Source organism: Dipteris shenzhenensis, chromosome 5, assembly GCF_047967505.1.
Source record: "Dipteris shenzhenensis isolate YYH24624 ecotype China chromosome 5, Dip_SZ_1.0, whole genome shotgun sequence".
NCBI classification, from domain to species: domain Eukaryota; kingdom Viridiplantae; phylum Streptophyta; class Polypodiopsida; order Gleicheniales; family Dipteridaceae; genus Dipteris; species Dipteris shenzhenensis.
In genome coordinates this window covers 22,923,299-22,942,612 of record NC_141600.1, presented here as the reverse complement: position 1 = coordinate 22,942,612, position 19,314 = coordinate 22,923,299, and the positions used below count along the sequence as shown (strand labels likewise).

At 44.0% G+C, this 19,314-nt stretch overlaps 1 protein-coding gene across 1 annotated transcript in view; it reads right to left on the bottom strand.

The window, feature by feature from the left end:
- The window catches only part of SKL2 (shikimate kinase like 2), a 63,287-nt gene extending 44,237 nt beyond the window's left edge, over positions 1 to 19,050 (bottom strand). Inside the window, exons 1-6 of the mRNA XM_087375093.1 lie at positions 18,694 to 19,050; positions 18,314 to 18,507; positions 17,993 to 18,187; positions 6,027 to 6,088; positions 1,886 to 1,952; positions 1,672 to 1,790 (exon numbers count right to left, since the gene is read on the bottom strand). Of these exons, the coding sequence (XP_087231219.1) occupies positions 1,672 to 1,790; positions 1,886 to 1,952; positions 6,027 to 6,088; positions 17,993 to 18,187; positions 18,314 to 18,507; positions 18,694 to 18,951 (895 nt within the window). The 5' untranslated portion in view covers positions 18,952 to 19,050. The remainder of the gene's footprint in view (positions 1 to 1,671; positions 1,791 to 1,885; positions 1,953 to 6,026; positions 6,089 to 17,992; positions 18,188 to 18,313; positions 18,508 to 18,693) is intronic.
- Between the last annotated feature and the right edge of the window lie 264 nt (positions 19,051 to 19,314).

Genomic DNA, 19,314 nt, shown 5'->3' with positions numbered 1-19,314 from the left:
ATTACTACTATCAGATGTGTCATTGCCATTGCAACCCATCACCATTGGCAAGTGCACCAGCTTGACATCAAGACTGCCTTTCTTCATGGGGATCTGCAGGAAGAAGTTTATGTGACACAACCTCTTGGCTTTGAGGTTGTTGGCTCTGAAAACAAGGTATGCCGGCTGAGAAAAGCCCTTTATAGTTTGAAGCAGGCCCCCAAGGCATGGTATGCTAAAATTCATGCACACTTACTGTCCCTTGGTTTTCAGAATAGCCCAACAGAGCCCACTCTTTATGTCCGTGGGAGTGGATCTGATTTTTTAGTGCTGATTTTATATGTGGATGACATGCTGATCACTGGCCCTGATACTCAGCATATTGCAGCTTTCAAGGCTGATTTGCAGCAAGCTTTTGAAATGTCAAACATGGGACAGCTGCACTATTATTTGGGCATTCAGTTTGCTCATGTTGAGAGGGGTATTATGATCACACAGTCCTTTTTTTTTACAGCTCCTCGAACGTTTTCTGTTTGAGGATTGCAAGCCAATCTCTACTCCAGTGGACCCTGGCTTCAAGCTATAAGATCCCAACCCAAACAACAAAAACTATGACCCAAGTGCAACAACAAAAACTATGACAACTAGACAACGAAGTCATCAGCCATGAACTGTCATGATTTGACACTTTATTTCTCATTTGACTACTGATGCATTCCTTTGACAAGGGTGACCTTTCACCATCCTAGCAAAGCATCACGATTTTCACCTTCTATTTCTACTCAACCAAACCCACAACACAACAAACACAATAAATTGGAATTTTAAAACCCCAAAAAACCAACCATATATGCCTCTACCCCTACTTGAGCAAAGAGACAAAAGGGAATGGACAGCATATGGGGACCTTCAATATGAGGTAGATATAGCGTATGCTGACGAGTGCATAGGCATCAAGACCAAACAAGGACACCCTGCTTAGGAACAGACTAGAAAAGAGGATTGTTGTTAGTGCAATAGAAGAAAATGAACAAAACCTGTAAGTATCCTCCATAGCAATATCTCTAAAGAGTTTTGGACAAAGCTTCCAGAAAGGAGATCCACGTCCTATCAAGAACCCTGTTTCGTAGGGGATCCCATGGATGCAGGTACCGACTAGATCATCATGGATGGTCATTGGATGGCCAAGGTTTATGGATCAGCTCTTCAGATACACATCTGTGATAATGCACATAGTGCAGGCATGGGAGTGATTGGGTGGACAAGTTCCAGACGAGATCAATCCACATGGATCGCATCTTCACCCCTCGTAGAGAAGGCCCAACACGGCTGCTTTCTGGACTTTTAAAGGGCATTGATCCAATACCATAATTGTATAAAACTTCCTTGCTAAAAGTTGCAACTCTATTCAAGAATACTCTGGTGAACACCTGGCTTGCCAGAGACAGCCATTTCTCCCTAGATACACCCTTACTCTGTCTCATTGTAGAATCCAGATTCTTCTCACACCGTATACTCTCCTACCAATAGCACAACAACAATGGCCCATACAACTTTTCCAATCATATAGAAACATGCACAAAGCAATACGTAAGTAGGTACAGACAAAGGTCATTCGTATGGTTCAACTAAGCCTTGTAATCACAATATTGATGCTATAAAACTCAAATATAAGGAAGAAAGCACTCTTACCTATGGCTTTGCTTTGTGACAACCAAATTGAGATACCAGCATGTAACTTGCTCCACTTCCCTTTCCTTGAAGCTGCTCCATAACTTCCTCCTAGCGTTGCAACCACCAAACGCACATGCCTGCCACACTAAACACGACATCAACTTTCAAGGTTCTTTAATTGAAATTAGAAAATGACTCATAACTTTTTTTAACCCAATTTTACAAGCCATACGTGTTCAAGCTGCCCATAATCTCAGACTCTGCATCTGCCACGGCATTTGCTCCCTCTTCAGCAAGCACTACAAAAAACAAAGAAACATCATTAGATAAGTATCAAACACAAAGTATAAGCAACTAAAAGACTCACATGAGTTCACAAGCATGGCAAAACTTTCCACACTGTAAGAATAGGTGAAGATCTTTTCTACTGGGAATAATTTAACAAATGGCAATGCTGCTTGTCTCTCGGTTCATCCACCATAAATATTTGTGACTTGCAGCATGGCCCTGCTACATTATCAAAAATTGTACTACAAAGGTCTAGTTGTCTCTAGTCCTTTGTATTCCTTCCACACAATTTGTGCATGCTGTCACTATCGAAATTGTGAGAAAAAGTTAATGAAATCCGGCTTGTTTCTCCATTCACTTGCTTACTTTTGGTCCCGACATGATATCAAGATGCTCAAGACGAGATTTGGAGCTATAGCTGAGAAGAACTATCTGATTGGCAACTCCTTTTGATCGTGGAGTGGAGCTGATAAAAGGAGAAGCTGCACATCAACTACAATCAGCCATCAAGCTTTCCTGTTCTCCTCCTCAAAAAATTTTAAATTTCTTTCTGTTTTGGCAAATTCATCATCATCTTTTTACAGTCTTAGAAAGTTTATGTAAATTCAGGTGATTGGGACAAAAGGATCAGCCTGAAGAATGTGAAATCTTTTGTATTCAACAAGCATTTTGAGATGTAATAAACAATAAAATTACCACATGGGTTCCACACAATTTGGGAAAAACCTTTAATGCAAATGAGATTTAGGGTCATTGCTCACTGGCATGATCAGCAGTAGGCTTGCAATGACATCTAGAGGCCCAATAAATGTTTTGCAAGGAGAGAGACTTGATAGTCAATCTTGGTAAGACCATGGTCATGATTTTCGACACCTCATGGGCAGTATAGTATTGACATAGCTTCACTTACCGGGGGGGGGCCGCTTGGAGATCGTGCAATCCTCCACTTACCTGGGGGCGATTTTCGCAAGACCAGTTTTTACATGACTCGTGCAGCTAGGGCACATCTTATGAGAGGTCAAGAGGCTCTAACTCGACTAGAGCGATAGTGCTTTCAAGCACATTTCTGGGATCCCTCAACAAAGGGATGGTTGATTGATACCTTGGTTAGGCCAATAGCCATATATCCAGTACCCTTCTGGGGATGGTCTCTCGGTGACTGAGTGGTGGAGACATGAGATGCTGCAGGTGATTATGGGATCTCAGATGATTTGGAGTAAGCCTTCACTCCCTCATTAGATAGTACACGCAGAGTTTACCACGACACCACTCCATATCAATGCTGCTTTTTAGATAGTGACATACTGCCATCGGATTTGGGCCTTGCCTAGCTGGAGACTAACGAGATTGGCACTAGAGTCATCTAGAAAACTATCTAGTAGAGGGCTTAGCACGATAGGTATGCATGCACATCATACGCTTGGTTCTACTCCTATTTATATGTCACAGACGAGGGGGGGGACGAGTTTCCACCTTCTGAAATCGCACAAGACAAGAATCAACCATATCTTACGAGTGGATCTACTCCAACTCTATACATCGTAGACTTGGGAGGGAATTAGGAGCTCACCACCAAGGCCAAATTCTATCATGATCACTTCCTAACAGTATCCTAGAATAGAGTGATTATTGAACCCTAAGTATCTAGAGGACAGACAAATCTCACATGCACCGAGGATTGCCATTAGGCAACTATGGGTCTTCTCAAACCAACTAAGGATTGAGACACGGAAAACCACAAGCACGCATAGAGAGCAACAAATCTGGATGCTATGCACATTGGAGGCGGTTGAGACAAAAGTGCACTACGTATGGACATGCCGAGTCCACTATGATTCGTATCACTCTCTACCTGATTGAGATACGGCAACATAGAGAGACTTATTCGTATCACTCTCTACCTGATTGAGATACGGCAACATAGAGAGACTTATCAGACAACAGGAGGTGACGGTGACAAGGGAGATTGAGCTAACTAGAATGACATGCCATAGACCTCTGCACATTTGAGTTGACACTAAGACACAGTGGAGTGGGGGAGGAGGAGAAGGAGGAGGAGGAGGATTAGCAGAGTGGGTTAGCAGAAAAGGCAATGAGGAGCTATAGAGCTAGAGCCACAAAGACCTCACACAGGGCAAAGACAACCAGAGCACGCACAATGGAGGTTCAGCCTCTCTTGGCTCTACTCGAGGGAACTATCAAAGCCTTAGTATCACTCTTGAGATGGCCCACAGGATATAGAGACCACGAAGGCCATGCCCCCAACCACAATGAGAGACGACCCAGAGGCAGATCCTCGGAGGACTACCGTGGCACCATGATAAATAGTTGGTCGCATGTCCTACTCTCTCTCAAGCTTTTCAGTCTTCTAGCTAGTTTTTTTGAGTTTCTTAGTACAACACTCAGCAAGGACCCTAGTGAGCCTTGCTTTAGGCCATGGCGGCTAGTATGAGATATTATTTGGATGTTCTTTGTCTCAAAGGCCCATGAAGCCTTCCAAAGACCCCCCCCCCCCCTCTCTCTCTCTCTCTCTCTCTCTCTCTCTCTCTCTCTCTCTCTCTTGCGCGCGCATGCAATATGTCTTTGTCTAGATCCGAGCATGAAGTTTTATGCATGCTTGTGTCCATACATTAAAAGTAGGATCCAATAGCAGCAAGTATCCTATGGGCTAATATATTTTCCATAGCGCATAGTGGTTTGCGTTTGGCCGGGAAGCAAGTCCATTCACTGTTGAACGCACATAGTGATCTATAAGCTCCCTCAGTTGAGTGCACAATAGTATCCATCTCTTTTTCTTCGATCATTTAACATTAACATGTTCAAATCTCCTCTATTTTAGGGCAACAGGGTTGTTTTCCCTCATTTCATTTGGACAGACATCAAATTGCTTCTTCTTCAAACTACAATGCATGCAAGCGCTATGAATGCATTCAATGTGATGCCACTCAGAGTCTTCCTTTGGACAAACCATTGGCTTCCACAAAGAGCCTTATGGTACCAAACTTGGCCTCCCTTGTAACACATGACGAGGATCAAGTGGCCTACAAACTGTGCATTCATCTGCGAGACATGGGCATCTATCTCCATGGAGCATGCTCCAACACGACCAAATCTCAAGTCATTAAAAGCTTGCCGGACTAGGTCAAAGTCTCGTTTGGGTTTGGTTGGAAATCCCATTCGATGTTAATCTCTAACAATTCATGCAAACAGAAAATTTGGAAATGTCCTGGAACTTCAACTTTGAATTGCAATTTTCTCCCCCATTTTTCAATTCGAATTCATCAAACTATGGCACCTGGACTTGGAAACCAGAGAATTGCAATTTTAGAAGACCTATGGACACCTTTTAATCAAATTGCAACTTTGGAAGACACTTCGACACCTCTTTTTTGAATCACAACTTTGGACAGCTATCCTGGAAACTAAAATTATCCTGCAATTTATGTGAGTAAGGTTATTACTAAATTTGAAGCACTTGAAGTGGATGGTGCTTGATTTTCCAAACCCTTTTTGTGTTCTCTGCAGGTCTCTTCTATCCAGACTGTATTCCCATGCTATACAGTTGTACATTTTCCTTAGCAGATAATATCCAGAGAAAGCATCATCGTGTGAATTCTTTTAACCAAAGGGTAGTTTAGGTACAGAAATTATAATCGGCAACTGTCCATAGCCTGTCTTAGTGTCCCAAAGTTTGTTTGTAGGGAAGATTGTCCTCTTTTCTGGTCACTTTGGATATTCCATTTATATCAGTTTCCCAACTGAAACTAGGTCCCCTTTGTCCTTATTTGATTTTGTGTGCATGGTATGTTGCTACTTTGTGCAGCTCCAGCCGCCAAAATACATTAGACAGATCATATATGCATTTAAATCCTAGCAAGGGTCAATTTTTGTCAAATGAGATGAAAAGTCTGAACTTATACAACCATTCAGCCCGATAGATTATAAGCCTTAGAAATGCTTTCCAACCTGAGCCTGAACTTATACAACCATTTTTTTTGGTACAGCCTACACTCTCAAATAGATTGCAAGCCTTAGAAATGCTTTCAACCTGAGCCTGATCAATGTTGAGAGATGCACAAACTTACAATTTTCCAACGACTTATTTGCCGCTTGTTCCAGTAGCTCACTTGTCCGCAAGGGCACATAGCTGCATAGAATGAGGACCGCTTTAGGAAGCTGACACCATAATGGTACAAAAAAACTTCACATTGCAGAAATCCTTTTATCCTTTTCTCTAAAACAATTCCGCAGAGCAATCACAATGATCTCCCAATACACAAAGCAACTTGGAAGATCGCAATAAATGAACAGGACCATTACTCGACAACCTTTTAATAATTATGTGACACTGAAGCCAGATGCTTATCCAACAGATATACACTTGGGTCAATCCATTTCTGCTTCCCTTATTGCCTCATTTCTCCCAATATAGATCTTCTGTTGATGACTGGCATAGCATGGATAGCCACATGCATGGACAAGTACAATTATGCAACATCTCCTCCTGCTTATGATGCACTTATGTTCAAGAGTTTCACTTCCTTGTACATGGCAAGTAAATCAAGATTATCTTGACAGTTACTTTGTCCAGCCATATGGATTCATACTTCATTAATTTTATCAAAGCATAACGTCGATAGATAAACCTGTTTACAACGCATTGAAAAAAGTCTGAAATTTTGCAATAAATTTTCTTAAAAAGATCACTTGAGCTTCATATGAAAGTTGGGTAGATGAAGGTTTCTCAGCTATGTGTTCTGATCCTTTATTGTTGGACATAATTTTATGTATCTTTTGGCACATTCTTAAAGTCTTTAAAGTTTATCACCACTTCTGCCAGATGCTGGTATTGATTACAAGATAGTTCTTCGCTCGTGAAACCATTTGGGAGGGATGCCATAGTAGCCCAACGTGGTCATTCTAGAGGTCTGGATCCTTCATCCGCCAAGCCTTTTAATGAGGTGGTTATGAGGCTCCAATTAACGGTCAATCATACAATGAACAGAGTTTTCACGTTTTATAGTTGAAACCTTATATCAAGCCAACTCTATGAAAATTGTGGTCCTTGATGAACCTGGATCCTTGCAGTAAACAATATGAAAAATTAAGCTCAAGGGACAAAATTGTAGAAAAAACTCCACAGCAAGTGATTGTGGAGCTCACCCTAGAAAATCCAGCCAATAGATACAGAGCTTTCTGAAAAGCTTGATCATGTCCTCTGTTGTCAAGGAATCTTTGCAGGGAAGCCCTCAACACAAAAGATCATTACAGCTAAATAAGCCACAATTCAAACTTGGTAACTGGGTGGCAGGTATGACAAAAAACATCCAAATAGCTGATATAAATTTTCATGCCAGCCCTGGAAGTGTTATTCCATACAAGTCACGACTCTAATGAGGGATTACCTCCCACCAAGAGGAGGGCCAAGAGTTCATATTCAAGCTTGGATCAGTGAATTAGAAAAAATAGTTTTCAGAATTGACCATTAGAAAAAGTTTCATGAACACTCACGGGTAGTTGTACAGACAAAAACTGTTCCACACTTTGCTATCCTTCTTTCCCTTTCTCAATTTAGAATATGTTCGATAAGATAACTCAGGCCTGGCTGGTGGATCCCGACGAATCCCCACAGATAAGCAAGCCTCTTTGGATTGTCCACATCACACTCTACACCAAGCACATCCCCTCACACACACATCGCCTATTAAGAGATCCACTTTGACCACAAGATAGCTTCTACCTATGCCGCTCGCTTCTCAACTTTGCTTGCTGATATTGATGACACCCTTGCTACTTCTTTGATAAATGCTGCTCTTCAATTTTCCCTATGCCGCCAAATCCCACCTGCCCACCACCCATTGGATTGGTCCCCTGCAATAGCTGATATGATAATGAGTTTAAGGCATTGTGCCATCAAGTCAGGTTCGAGACCATGTACGGTCCACTAGAAGAAGAGGGGATTTCATCCGTGTGAATGAGGAGGAATTACTAAACATGCTCTTTAGCCATAACTCCAAGGACCTTTGGCCAAAGTTTCTCGAGCAGAGCTCACTGTCACCCCTTACTAACCAACCATCTGGCACTCATGCATGCACACTTTATGGCATCCCTCATCAACCGACTCCAACTGTCATGATCTGTGACGTATTCCTTTCTCTATTTCTAGACTTATGGATGGTTTGATGAATGGACACTTGTGGAAGGGTATGCCCTTTCGACGAGACACTTCCTATGAGGCACAACCCTTGCCCTTTCGACGGGACACTTCCTATGAGGCACAACCCTTCACAAGAGACACTCTGTTGAAGAGACATTTCTATTGTAATGTACCCTCTCATCAAGGGTCACACCCTTCACAAGGGGTACACACCTCTTCATGCACACACCCTTTGGAGTACACACCTTTTCATGTGTGACTCTTCACTCTCTATATAAGAGAGGCCCAATTGTATGGATGACACACAACAGATACCCTACAGACATTCAAGCAATACAATTATTCCTTGTTCTCTGCTATCTCAGTCTCCTTTCTGTTCCTTAGCACATTTCTAAATATAGTAAATCTAGGATTTCTTACAGTGGTATCAGAGCAAAATTCGCTCCTGCCTGTAGGAAATGCCCCCCACCTTCTAGCGCCGATCTGATACATCTTTTCCGCTAGAAGGATATCCATGCACATTGTGCATGGAAGAGATGGAGAGGATGAGCGTAAAAATTTTTCACGCCGACCCTGCCTAAAGTCATCTATGGCCTCTCCATCTCCCACACATCACGAGTTGATGTGAATGGACACGACAAAAATCGTGTCTTTTCAGGTGCTTGGGCTGTCCCAAAACCAAGGGACGCACCTTTTCCACCATCGGACACACCTTTTGATGAAGAGTCTCGACTCCTCACTCAAGGGACACACCCCATCGTGGACAAAAGGACACACCTATTCATGTAGGGACACCCCTTTTAAAAACAGGGACACACCCCTTCATAAAAAGGTGCACCTATTCCAAGGGTCACACCCCTTTTAATAGGCACACCTTTTAGGCACCAAGCACCTATAAAAGGGTACCTAGAGGGGTTAAAATGGAAAAAACCCAACCCCTAACCTTAGGTTTACCCTAGCTACCCTAGGGTTAATTAGACCCCCCAATTAATTTTTTGGGCAACTACCCAACCTTAGGCAGCCCCCAACGAAAAAGAGGCACACCTCTTTGACGTTCCGTACGGATTTCCACGCAGCAGCAGCCGCCTCAGCCATCGCCATTTCGCTGGCAGCCCACGCAGGGTCTGCCCGCCTTCAGCCCTCGCCATCTCACTGCCAGCCCGCGCAGGGTCTGCCCGCCTCAGCCCTCGCCATCTCGATGCCAGCCCTCTCAGATTCGCTGCCCGCCTTGGCCTCACCATCTCGCTGCCAGCCCTCTTAGATTCGCTGCCCGCCTTGGCCTCGCCATCTCGCTGCCAGCCCACGCCACCTGCTGCAGCCTTCACGCGCCATCACGCTGCCAGCCCTTTGCCTTTTTCGCTGCCAGCCCCTCGCCTTTTTCACTGCCAGTTTCCTTGCCCTTGCAGCCCTGCTCCTTTCCAGCCTGCAACGTGAGCACAGCACCAGCCAGCCCTTCGGTCGCAAAACAGCCTGCAAACAGATTTTCGCCATGACAGCAGCAGCCTGGTGCGCCAGCCCCTACTGCGATCCAGAATCGGGTACCTGCAGCCTGTTGTGTCATTGATAGCCTGCTCTCCTTGCCAGGTGGAGTCTTTCCATTCTGCTTTTAAGGATTCTCTAGTCATTATCAAATTACAGCTTTGAAGAATTTTACCCCTCACCTTCGGCATCTCCAGGGTACTCTCCACCTCCTTCAGCTCCCAGATATCCTCCTCTACAGGTTGTACCTTCTCGAAGACAGTATTTACACTCTGAAGGCACCCCTTCTCCTGGATATCCTCCACTTCCGACAGCAGCTTCTTATCCCTTCTCAGATCCGTGGACTCTGCAACCTACTCCTGTCCTCTCACGAGCAGTAACACCACTTTTGGCATCACCAGTGTTACCTCAGACAGGACCTCCTTTACCACATTTCCACGGGTGGTTCCATCCTGCCTCGCCTGCCCCCCCCAACATGAGCAACCTCAAGGAGCAGCCCGAATCCTCTTCCAGGAATGGTACAAACTAGAGTGCAAGTTCGCGCTTTTCTCACATGGATCTCTGATATGTCGCAATGCTCGCGTGAAGCCTCTCCAGAGATCAAAGACTCAAGTCCAAAAAAGACCCCTGAAGTCAACGTACAAGGCGAATCACTATTGCAACTTCAAATTTCCCAGCTTCAGGACAGCATCTCCGACTTGGTCCAAAAGTTCAACAACTTCAAGATTCTCGAAGTACCACACATACAAAGAATGACGTGACGCAACCAGACGACTATGCGGATTCATTCCCACTAGAGGTAGAAAACACTGAACTACGTGCCCTCTACCATTTACTTCAAGCTTCCAAAACTAAAAGACTTGACATCAAACTTCTGGAAGCCTACACTGGTCAACGCAATCGCCGAACAGTTGACCAATGGCTCGCAAAAATACGCATGTATTTTGATACTGTTGACCTCACTGAAGGCAAAAAGATCGCCTTGGCAACCTCCCTCCTCAAGGATACAGCTTTTCTATGGTGGCAAAGACGCTTAAAGGACGGCAAAAGTGTGTTAACATGGAAACGTTTTGAACACGTGCTCCGTAAGCAGTTCATACCTGCCAATGCGGACTTCCAAGCACGTTCAAAACTCCGACAGTTGGAGCAAACGGGCTCCCTGTCTTCCTACATCTCTCTGTTCACCACATTGGTGCTGGAGATTGATGGTTTTACTGAGGATGATCGCCTTCATGCTTTCATCTCACGCCTAAATCCCTCGTTACGCATTGATGTCCTTAAAGCAAACATCACCACCACAGCTGGCGCTATTGCTTGCGCAGAGCGCATTACAGATTTCCAAAACACAGGGAAGCAGAGTGCTAATCGCACACAGAACTCTACTATGGCCAAAGGTTCTCGCCCTCAAGATAACACCAGGTTTCGAAAAAACTCCGGTAATCAAGGTCAGCGATAGTCTCAAGATCCCCAGAAGACTCAGAAATCATAAGCTGGATTTCAACAGAAGCACTCCTCCAAGGATCGCGCCTCTTCTTCTTCACAAAGTCATTACCGACATCCCCAACATAAAGGTGCGGCCACTGACAAGAAGAACAACTCCAGCACAAAAGGACTTTGTACCATCTGTACAGGTGACCATAGATGGTTCGATTGTCCCAAGCGACCAAAGCAAAATTCCAATATGAAACCTAGCACTTCCCAAACAGATGATGCTACCCCAGCACAAGACAAGAAAGGCAAAGCTGATCGAATGGCAAATACCATCCACCTAAGCCTTGCCAGCAATCCCGAACCTTCCCTGGCCACTCAAGTACTTTGTGTTCAAGGATCGATTCGTGGAACAACGGTCACTATCCTCATCGACAGTGGCTGTTCTCATAACTTTCTCGCTAGTTCTATGGTCGACAAACTTCGGTTGACCACCAGTCCTAGTCTCATGGACTATCAGATTGAACTCGCAAATGGAACTACTTTCTTGTGCAACACCAGGATCAAAAACTTGTCTTTTTGCATCCAACATTATACGGATAAGTTGAACTTCGACATCATGCCTCTTTCTCGGTACGATGTCATACTTGGACAACAGTGGCTCTACGACTATGATCCATCAATCAGTTTTCGCAGCCATACTATCCAGTTTGTCCATCAGGGAAAACTTATTGAGCTAACTCGTTCTAGGGACTCTCCTTTAACCCCAGTTGCCTCTACCCTACAAGTAAAGAAGTGGGTTCGTAAACGTCAAGTAAAGACTTCACTTCTGTTGGTTACGGCAGTAGAGGAGACACCAACAAAGGATTCTCCTGAATACCTCAACCAACCTTTTTTCCAGCCTTACCTGGATATTTTTCCACAGGAATTGCCAAAGCAGTTACCACCTCGACGACCAGTGGATCACCCAATCGAACTTATTCCTGGCAGTAATCCACCGTCGAAACCTCCTTATCAGGTTTCTTACACTCAAAATGAAGAAATCCAAAAACAGGTCACCGAACTACTCGACAAAGGTCACATTCGGCCCAATCGCAACCCTTTCGGATCTCCTATACTACTTGTGGAAAAAAAGAATAAATCAATGCGCCTCTGCATCGACTACAGAGCCCTCAACAAGCTCACTATCAAAAACAAGTATCCATTGCCTTGCATCGATGACCTCTTTGATCAACTTCTACATGCAACACAATTCTCAAAGATTGATCTTCGTTCAAGTTATCATCAAATTCGCATACGAGAAGGCGATGAGTACAAGACAGCTTTTCGAACAAAGTATGGACACTATGAATGTTTGGTCATGCCCTTTGGGTTAAACAATGCCCTGGCCACATTCATGACACTAATGAATGACATCTTCAGGCCTCTCCTCGATAAATTTTTCATCGTTTACCTCGATGACATCCTCGTTTTCAGCAGATCCCTACATGAGCACAAACAACATCTTCACCAAGTTTTTGAAGTTCTACGTGCAAATTCTCTCTACATCAACATTGAGAAGAGTGAGTTCTTTAAGACCCAACTCGAATATTTGGGACATGTTATTTCCGCTCAAGGCATCTCTGTGGATCCCAAGAAGGTCGAGGTAATCCGAAACTGGCCTACTCCTAAGAATGTTCATGATGTCCGCTCTTTTCTTGGATTGGCAAACTTCTACCATACAAAGGTCTATCAGTTTTCTGAAATCGCAGCTCCTATGTCCGAATTATTGAAAAGCACAACAATTTTTCAGTGGCTTCCCGAAACAGAGTATAGTTTCCAACAACTCAAGCAAGCACTCACTATCACACCAGTTATGGCTATTGCTGACCCAAACCTTCCGTTTGAGGTCATGACCGACGCTTCTGACATCGCTACAGGAGCAGTCTTGATGCAAGAAGGCAGAGTTATTGCTTTTGACAGCCATAAACATTCTGATATCCAAACCCGATACCCGGTTTATGATAAGGAGTTTCTTGCTGTTGTACAGGCTTATCGCTCTTGGAAACATTATCTCATGGGAGCCGACTCTGTGGTCAAAACAGACCATCACTCTTTAAAGTATATCTTTACTCAGCCAGTCATGAACGCTCGACAAGCACGCTGGGTTGAGTTTCTGGCTAACTTTCACATGACCATTGAGTACATTCCAGGACTACGCAATGTAGTTGCAGATGCTCTCAGCAGGTTACCTCTAGCATCAGCTATGGTAATCTCTACATTATCTGTGGATGTTCCGAATTCATTCAAAGGAAAGTATTTCAATGATAAAGACTTCGGCACAGCAGTACAAGTTCTTTCAAATGATCACCCTTCGACTTCCGAACAGAAGATTTTCTCATCCTATTCTTATACGGACGACCTTCTGTACTATCAAGACGCGTCTGTGTACCACATGACAAGGATGTTTGATGTCTTTTGTTAAAAGAGCATCATGTAGTACAAGACTTATCGATTACTCAGTGCAACATACTACTGACCTCAAATGAAAAGCGACGTCATCAAAATGGTTACATCTTGCTTATCTTGTCAACAAATGAAAGCAAGCCGACGACTTCCAACAGGACTTCTTCAGCCTCTTCCAGTTCCAACTGAAAGGTGGGAAAGTATTTCCATGGATTTCATTACAACACTACCACGATCCTCCAGAGGTAACACTCAGATTATGGTAATTGTTGATTGATTGTCCAAAATGGCACACTTTGTTGCTTGCAAAAGTAGTGCACAGGCTCCGGACATAGCCAAACTCTTTATATAACAAATCTTCCGACACCATGGATTGCCCAAGAATATCATATCCGACAGAGATCCTAAGTTTACCAGTCACTTTTGGATTTCACTGTTCGAATCTTTGGGTACAACTCTACTGTTCAGTTCAGCCTACCACCCAGAATCAGATGGCCAGACTGAAAGAGTCAACCAAGTTCTGGAAGAAATGCTTCGACATTATATTCAGTCACGCCTAGCAGCTTGGGAAGAGTATCTACCACTCCTTGAGTTTGCTTATAATAACTCTTTCCATAGTGCCATCAGCATGACTCCATTCCAAATAGCTTATAGACACACTCCGATTGTACCAACGAATTTTGTACTTCAACATCGAGTGGCCCTAGTTGATCAACTGGTTCAAGAAATGCAAGGCATTCTACTCCAAGTCAGGGATCATATGCGAAAAGCGCAAGAGCGGTATCAACGGTCTGCCAACAAACATAGACGTCACCTGGAATTTGACACTGGTGACATGGTGCCATTATTTGTAGCCCCACATCGCTATAAGACGGTTAAGTCTGTGTTTCCTAAGTTGCGACCAAGATACTATGGACCTTTCCGGATCGTCAAGAAAAATTCACCTTTAAGTTACAAATTGGAATTACCACCATCATGGGGTAAAATCCATCCAACATTTCATATTTCTTGGCTAAAGACGTACATTCCAGGCGATGAAGTAGTTCCTCCTGCAGGTGATTATGTCCCAGAAATCGAAGACAATTATGTTCTCCTTATTCCTGAGCGTATTCTGGACCATCGACAACGAGAGTCTCGACATCGACTTATCACCGAATTCCGAATTCCTTGTTCTTTGGCGAGATCTGGACGACTCCGACGCTACTTGGCAATCTGATGAAGACTTACAGCATTATTTTCAGAATTTACAGTGATATTTTCTACATCAGTTCACTATCTCCACCAGGGTCTTATTTTGAGTGGGAGGGGATGTCACGATCTGTGACGTATTCCTTTCTCTATTTCTAGACTTATGGATGGTTTGATGAATGGACACTTGTGGAAGGGTATGCCCTTTCGATGGGACACTTCCTATGAGGCACAACCCTTGCCCTTTCGACGGGACACTTCCTATGAGGCACAACCCTTCACAAGAGACACTCTATTGAAGAGACATTTCTATTGTAATGTACCCTCTCATCAAGGGTCACACCCTTCACAAGGGGTACACACCTCTTCATGCACACACCCTTTGGAGTACACACCTTTTCATGTGTGACTCTTCACTCTCTATATAAGAGAGGCCCAATTGTATGGATGACACACAACGGATACCCTACAGACATTCAAGCAATAGAATTATTCCTTGTTCTCTGCTATCTCAGTCTCCTTTCTGTTCCTTAGCACATTTCTAAATATAGTAAATCTAGGATTTCTTACACCAACCTCTTATAGCTACCCCACCCTATCTCTTGTTCAATATTGACCACTGGTGATATCAAACACGCAGCAATAAAATTACAGAGTGGCTGAGCCAAAAATCATGAGCGGGGCTATGCACTAAGTGTGTTGCATATGGACTGATTACTCTAGCCCCAATCTTAGCAAATCTATTTAACGAATTGGTTTGCAGCAATTTTCCTTGCACCTCTTCACCTTGAGGTGTCATTTAAGAGGCCAGGGCACAGAACAAGAGGGTTTATTGTTGCCTTGTGGATTTCAGCAAGGCTTTTGACATAGTGCCACAAGCTTTGACTACTCAAGCATCTATAGGAATCAGGGTACAGTTGGGACATCATTTGGGCAGTCATGACACTCTATGAGTGGATATCAAGCAGTATCTGAACAGCAAGTGGATGAACAGAGGAGATCATGAACACGATCGGGTTACAACAAGGTTGCCCGAAGGGCTGCACATTGATGAGCTTGAGTTATTCATCACAACATTTTAGGCAGGATCCACTATTCCTAATCTGTTCCGTGGTCCCGATTCTCCTGTATCCAGATTCCAGATGATATTGGTTACTCTCCTCCTCTACTGAGTATCTCCAACAACATTTGGATGCACTTCACACTCACATGATCTAATGGTCAACCTTGGGAAAACCTGCCCAAGTTGAGCATCAGCATCATCCTACCATTGACTTCTGGTCTTGACAACACCAGCTTTCACCAAATCCAGTGTCAGCCAATGATCATCTCGTGATGCCTGTTTTGAAACACCAGCAGGGTGTTGAGCTAGAGATACAGCTATGGAGTAGGGCTGCCGCAAGTGCCCCTGCAAAGGGGTGCCTCAGCTACAAGAGAAGAGCTTGAGAGAACGAGGAAGGAGGAGACTGAGGCAAGAGGGAAGGCAGCCTGAGAGCAGAAGAGAGTGGACACTTTGCAAATAAAGATAATATATAGAAAGTGAGCTGCTGTGGGAATGTCAATATTCAAGCAAGCATTGGTTGTTTTGATGCTTGGAAGACCTTTTGTACTTGCTTCATGTCACACCAAGAGTCTTGATCAGACACCTAGATCCAATGGTGATCTTCTTAAGCGCACTTAGGTAGTACACCCGGTTGATCTCATGAGTTGATTGAGTCCTTATTGCTAGCCTTGCCCTCCCTATCATATATCCTTTTTGGCTGAGAGGCAAAACTTTACCGGTTAGCCATACAACATTTTAGTGCAATCATCAGGATCGTAATTTACTATTTCTGGAATAATTTACCAGATTAGGGGGGTGCACTTGGCCACGTCACATGAGTATCCTGCATCTCACACAATACCTCGCACTTGTTTTGCAATGTTATTGGAACTCTATCCGAAATAGCACCTCTGATGCACCACTTACCTTGGCCACAACTCCAAACCTCATGGCCTGGGTTAATTTAACCCTATTGTGTCATCTCAAAGGCTTCCACATGGAAGCAGCATTTCATCATACAAAATCGTTTTTGGGTAGTTGTTACTTAAATTATAACATAACCATATGGCAACCCCTAACCCTAGTTAGTCATCCTTGTGTTCCATAGCCCCTAATATTTGTGAGAAGATACACACATATGGGTAGCTGGGATTAGGTAGGTCTCATCCTTGTGTTCCACAGCCCCTAATATTTGTGAGAAGATACACACATATGGGTAGCTGGGATTAGGTAGGTCTATGCTTAGTTGGCATAGTCTAAAGCCCACCAAGTTTGATCCCAAAGTTACAAACAATGCATTGATCTTCATATGCGTATACAATGTTACAAACCATGCACAATGATTGGGCATGGCCTCCACATTCTTGAGTACGTAATGGGTATCAGAGACTGGGTTATTCAGTGCTCGGCCATCGCACTAAACAATTGACTGCTTGACCAGTTTACCTCATCAAATGAAAGGGCCTGCCATGAGACGATAATTAGTGGCAACCAAAGAACATTGTACAGGAGCATCCCCATCTCTTCAAAGACTGCATTCATGGCTTGACGCCTCTATGTAACTTTCACTGGAAAGGCCTGGCTGTAATAGAAGAAAGAACTAGATACGGTCCATTTGCCATTCATTTGTACGCACGTTTCTTGCCCATTGACTAGCACATGGCAATCCATTAAGAGCCAATTGTAAGCATTAGTATTTAGGGAGCATGGTGAGAAGCTAGGGGATCAAGGGTAGACCTATGCAACCATCCTTCCTATCAATAGTTTAGCAAATCGCAGCCTGCCACTCCAAAATACATACTCGTGCTTGTATTGGCTCTCTTAAAAGAGGGCAAGAGGGTTGGGAGTTGGAACCACCTTCACATTCAGGATCCACCTTGTCCTTCCTGTGTCTCTGTTATAAAACATCTGAACCTAGTATTGCATCTCAAGGCCCACATCCACAATTGGCCAACATAGGCTAATGGGCTTCAACAACAGAGTTCTCCAGGGGGTGGTGCTGGAGGATCTTGTTAACTATCTAAGCCTGTCTAAAGTCCCGTATGACCACCTTTCTTCTTGCACGGCCGTTGGGACGAAAGGAGCCATTTGTATTTTAAAAAAGGAAATTGCGTAAAGGTGCAGCGACCATTTGGATGAAAATTTCAACAGCAATGTAGCAGAAAGAGATCCATAAAAGGCCAGAAAAGCCCAGGGCTATCTCGAACTTTGCATCCTTTAAACTATCATCAATTGAGTCAGATTTATCTCCCTAGAAACATTACAGAAGGAAGAAATCTGGGAACAGCACAATAGAGAGTATTAGAATGTACGCCAAACCCTCTGCAAGTTGTTTGGCCACTGCCCAATTTATGTTCGTCGATTCTCCCACAACGTAAACAGAGACGCCCTTCAGCAGCTTTGCCACGCCTTTCGTTAAAGCCTCCCATTCTTCGAAAAGGCCTGGCCAGACACTTTCTGGATCGAGCTTCTTCAAACTAAGAACAATTTCCCCCTCGTCGACGAACCTGTTGCCACAGTTATAGACCTCTAAACCTTTATCTTACATCGGAATACTATTAACAATATAAAGCTCAACACGGACAGCATTGAACGAAACAAACCAGAGCGATAGCGAAGCGATGAAACTTTACCACACGGTCTCTGCTGCCTTGATACGACCATACAAACGCGTGGCAGGAAATAAATTTATAAAGCCCGTCGGTAATCCCAATACGACTGAAAGAGACGTATCTTGGGAATCCACAAAGATATCCGAAGCACTAACGTTGGATTTTCCATCGGGCAATCGCAGACGTAATTCTATGTCAGGACCATCATCGCGGAACTGGAAAAACAAAAAAACTATATGTCAGACCGCTCCGTAATAAAAATATATACCTTCGGATAGAAGGAATATATCTTTCGAGTGACCTGTATGGTCGCATGGCATGGAAATTGTGCGCAGCTCAAATTCTCTGTTGCTCAGAAGACACCCTCAAATCATGCAACAGATGGAGAGAGGAAAACCCACCTCAAATTTGCTGTTGGGCAGCTCAGAGCTGGAGCTATTGTTGCTGCAAGCGAAAGCAGTGCGGGGTCGGGTGGTGAAATGGGAGGGGGAAGAAGGGGAGAAGCAAAGCCTGGAGGAGGGCAGAGAGGTGCCATTTCTGCAGAAGCAATGAAAGGGAGCAGTGATCAAAGTGGGGGAGAAGAAGGAAGCTATGGAGGATGAAGAAGAAGAAGAGAGAGCAACATGGGAGGCTGGCAAAGAGCTTACAAGAGTAGGCATTTTGTTGTGTCTTCTTCAACTCGACTATGTCCCCCTAGTAAACTTTAAAGGAATCATATCAATCTTAGTTTTGTGCCTCTAGTTGTGAAACAACATGAATTTCATTCATGTGGCCTCGCAGACGAGGGAGAGAGAGAGAGAGAGTGTGTGTGTGTACATAGAGGCCATGGGGCTGTGCTCCAGAGATTTTGTTCACTTGCATGCTTGCGCACTTTGGTTTGGGGCGAGTTCTCTTGACGCTCTTCTGCGGAAGGGATTTTCGAGATTTGGTCATTGAAGGTGAACTTAAGGTATGGGTCCCATTCTCCAGAGTGGCTAGAGCTCCCCGCATAAAGTGCAGAACCTCCTCTGACCCATCTGTCT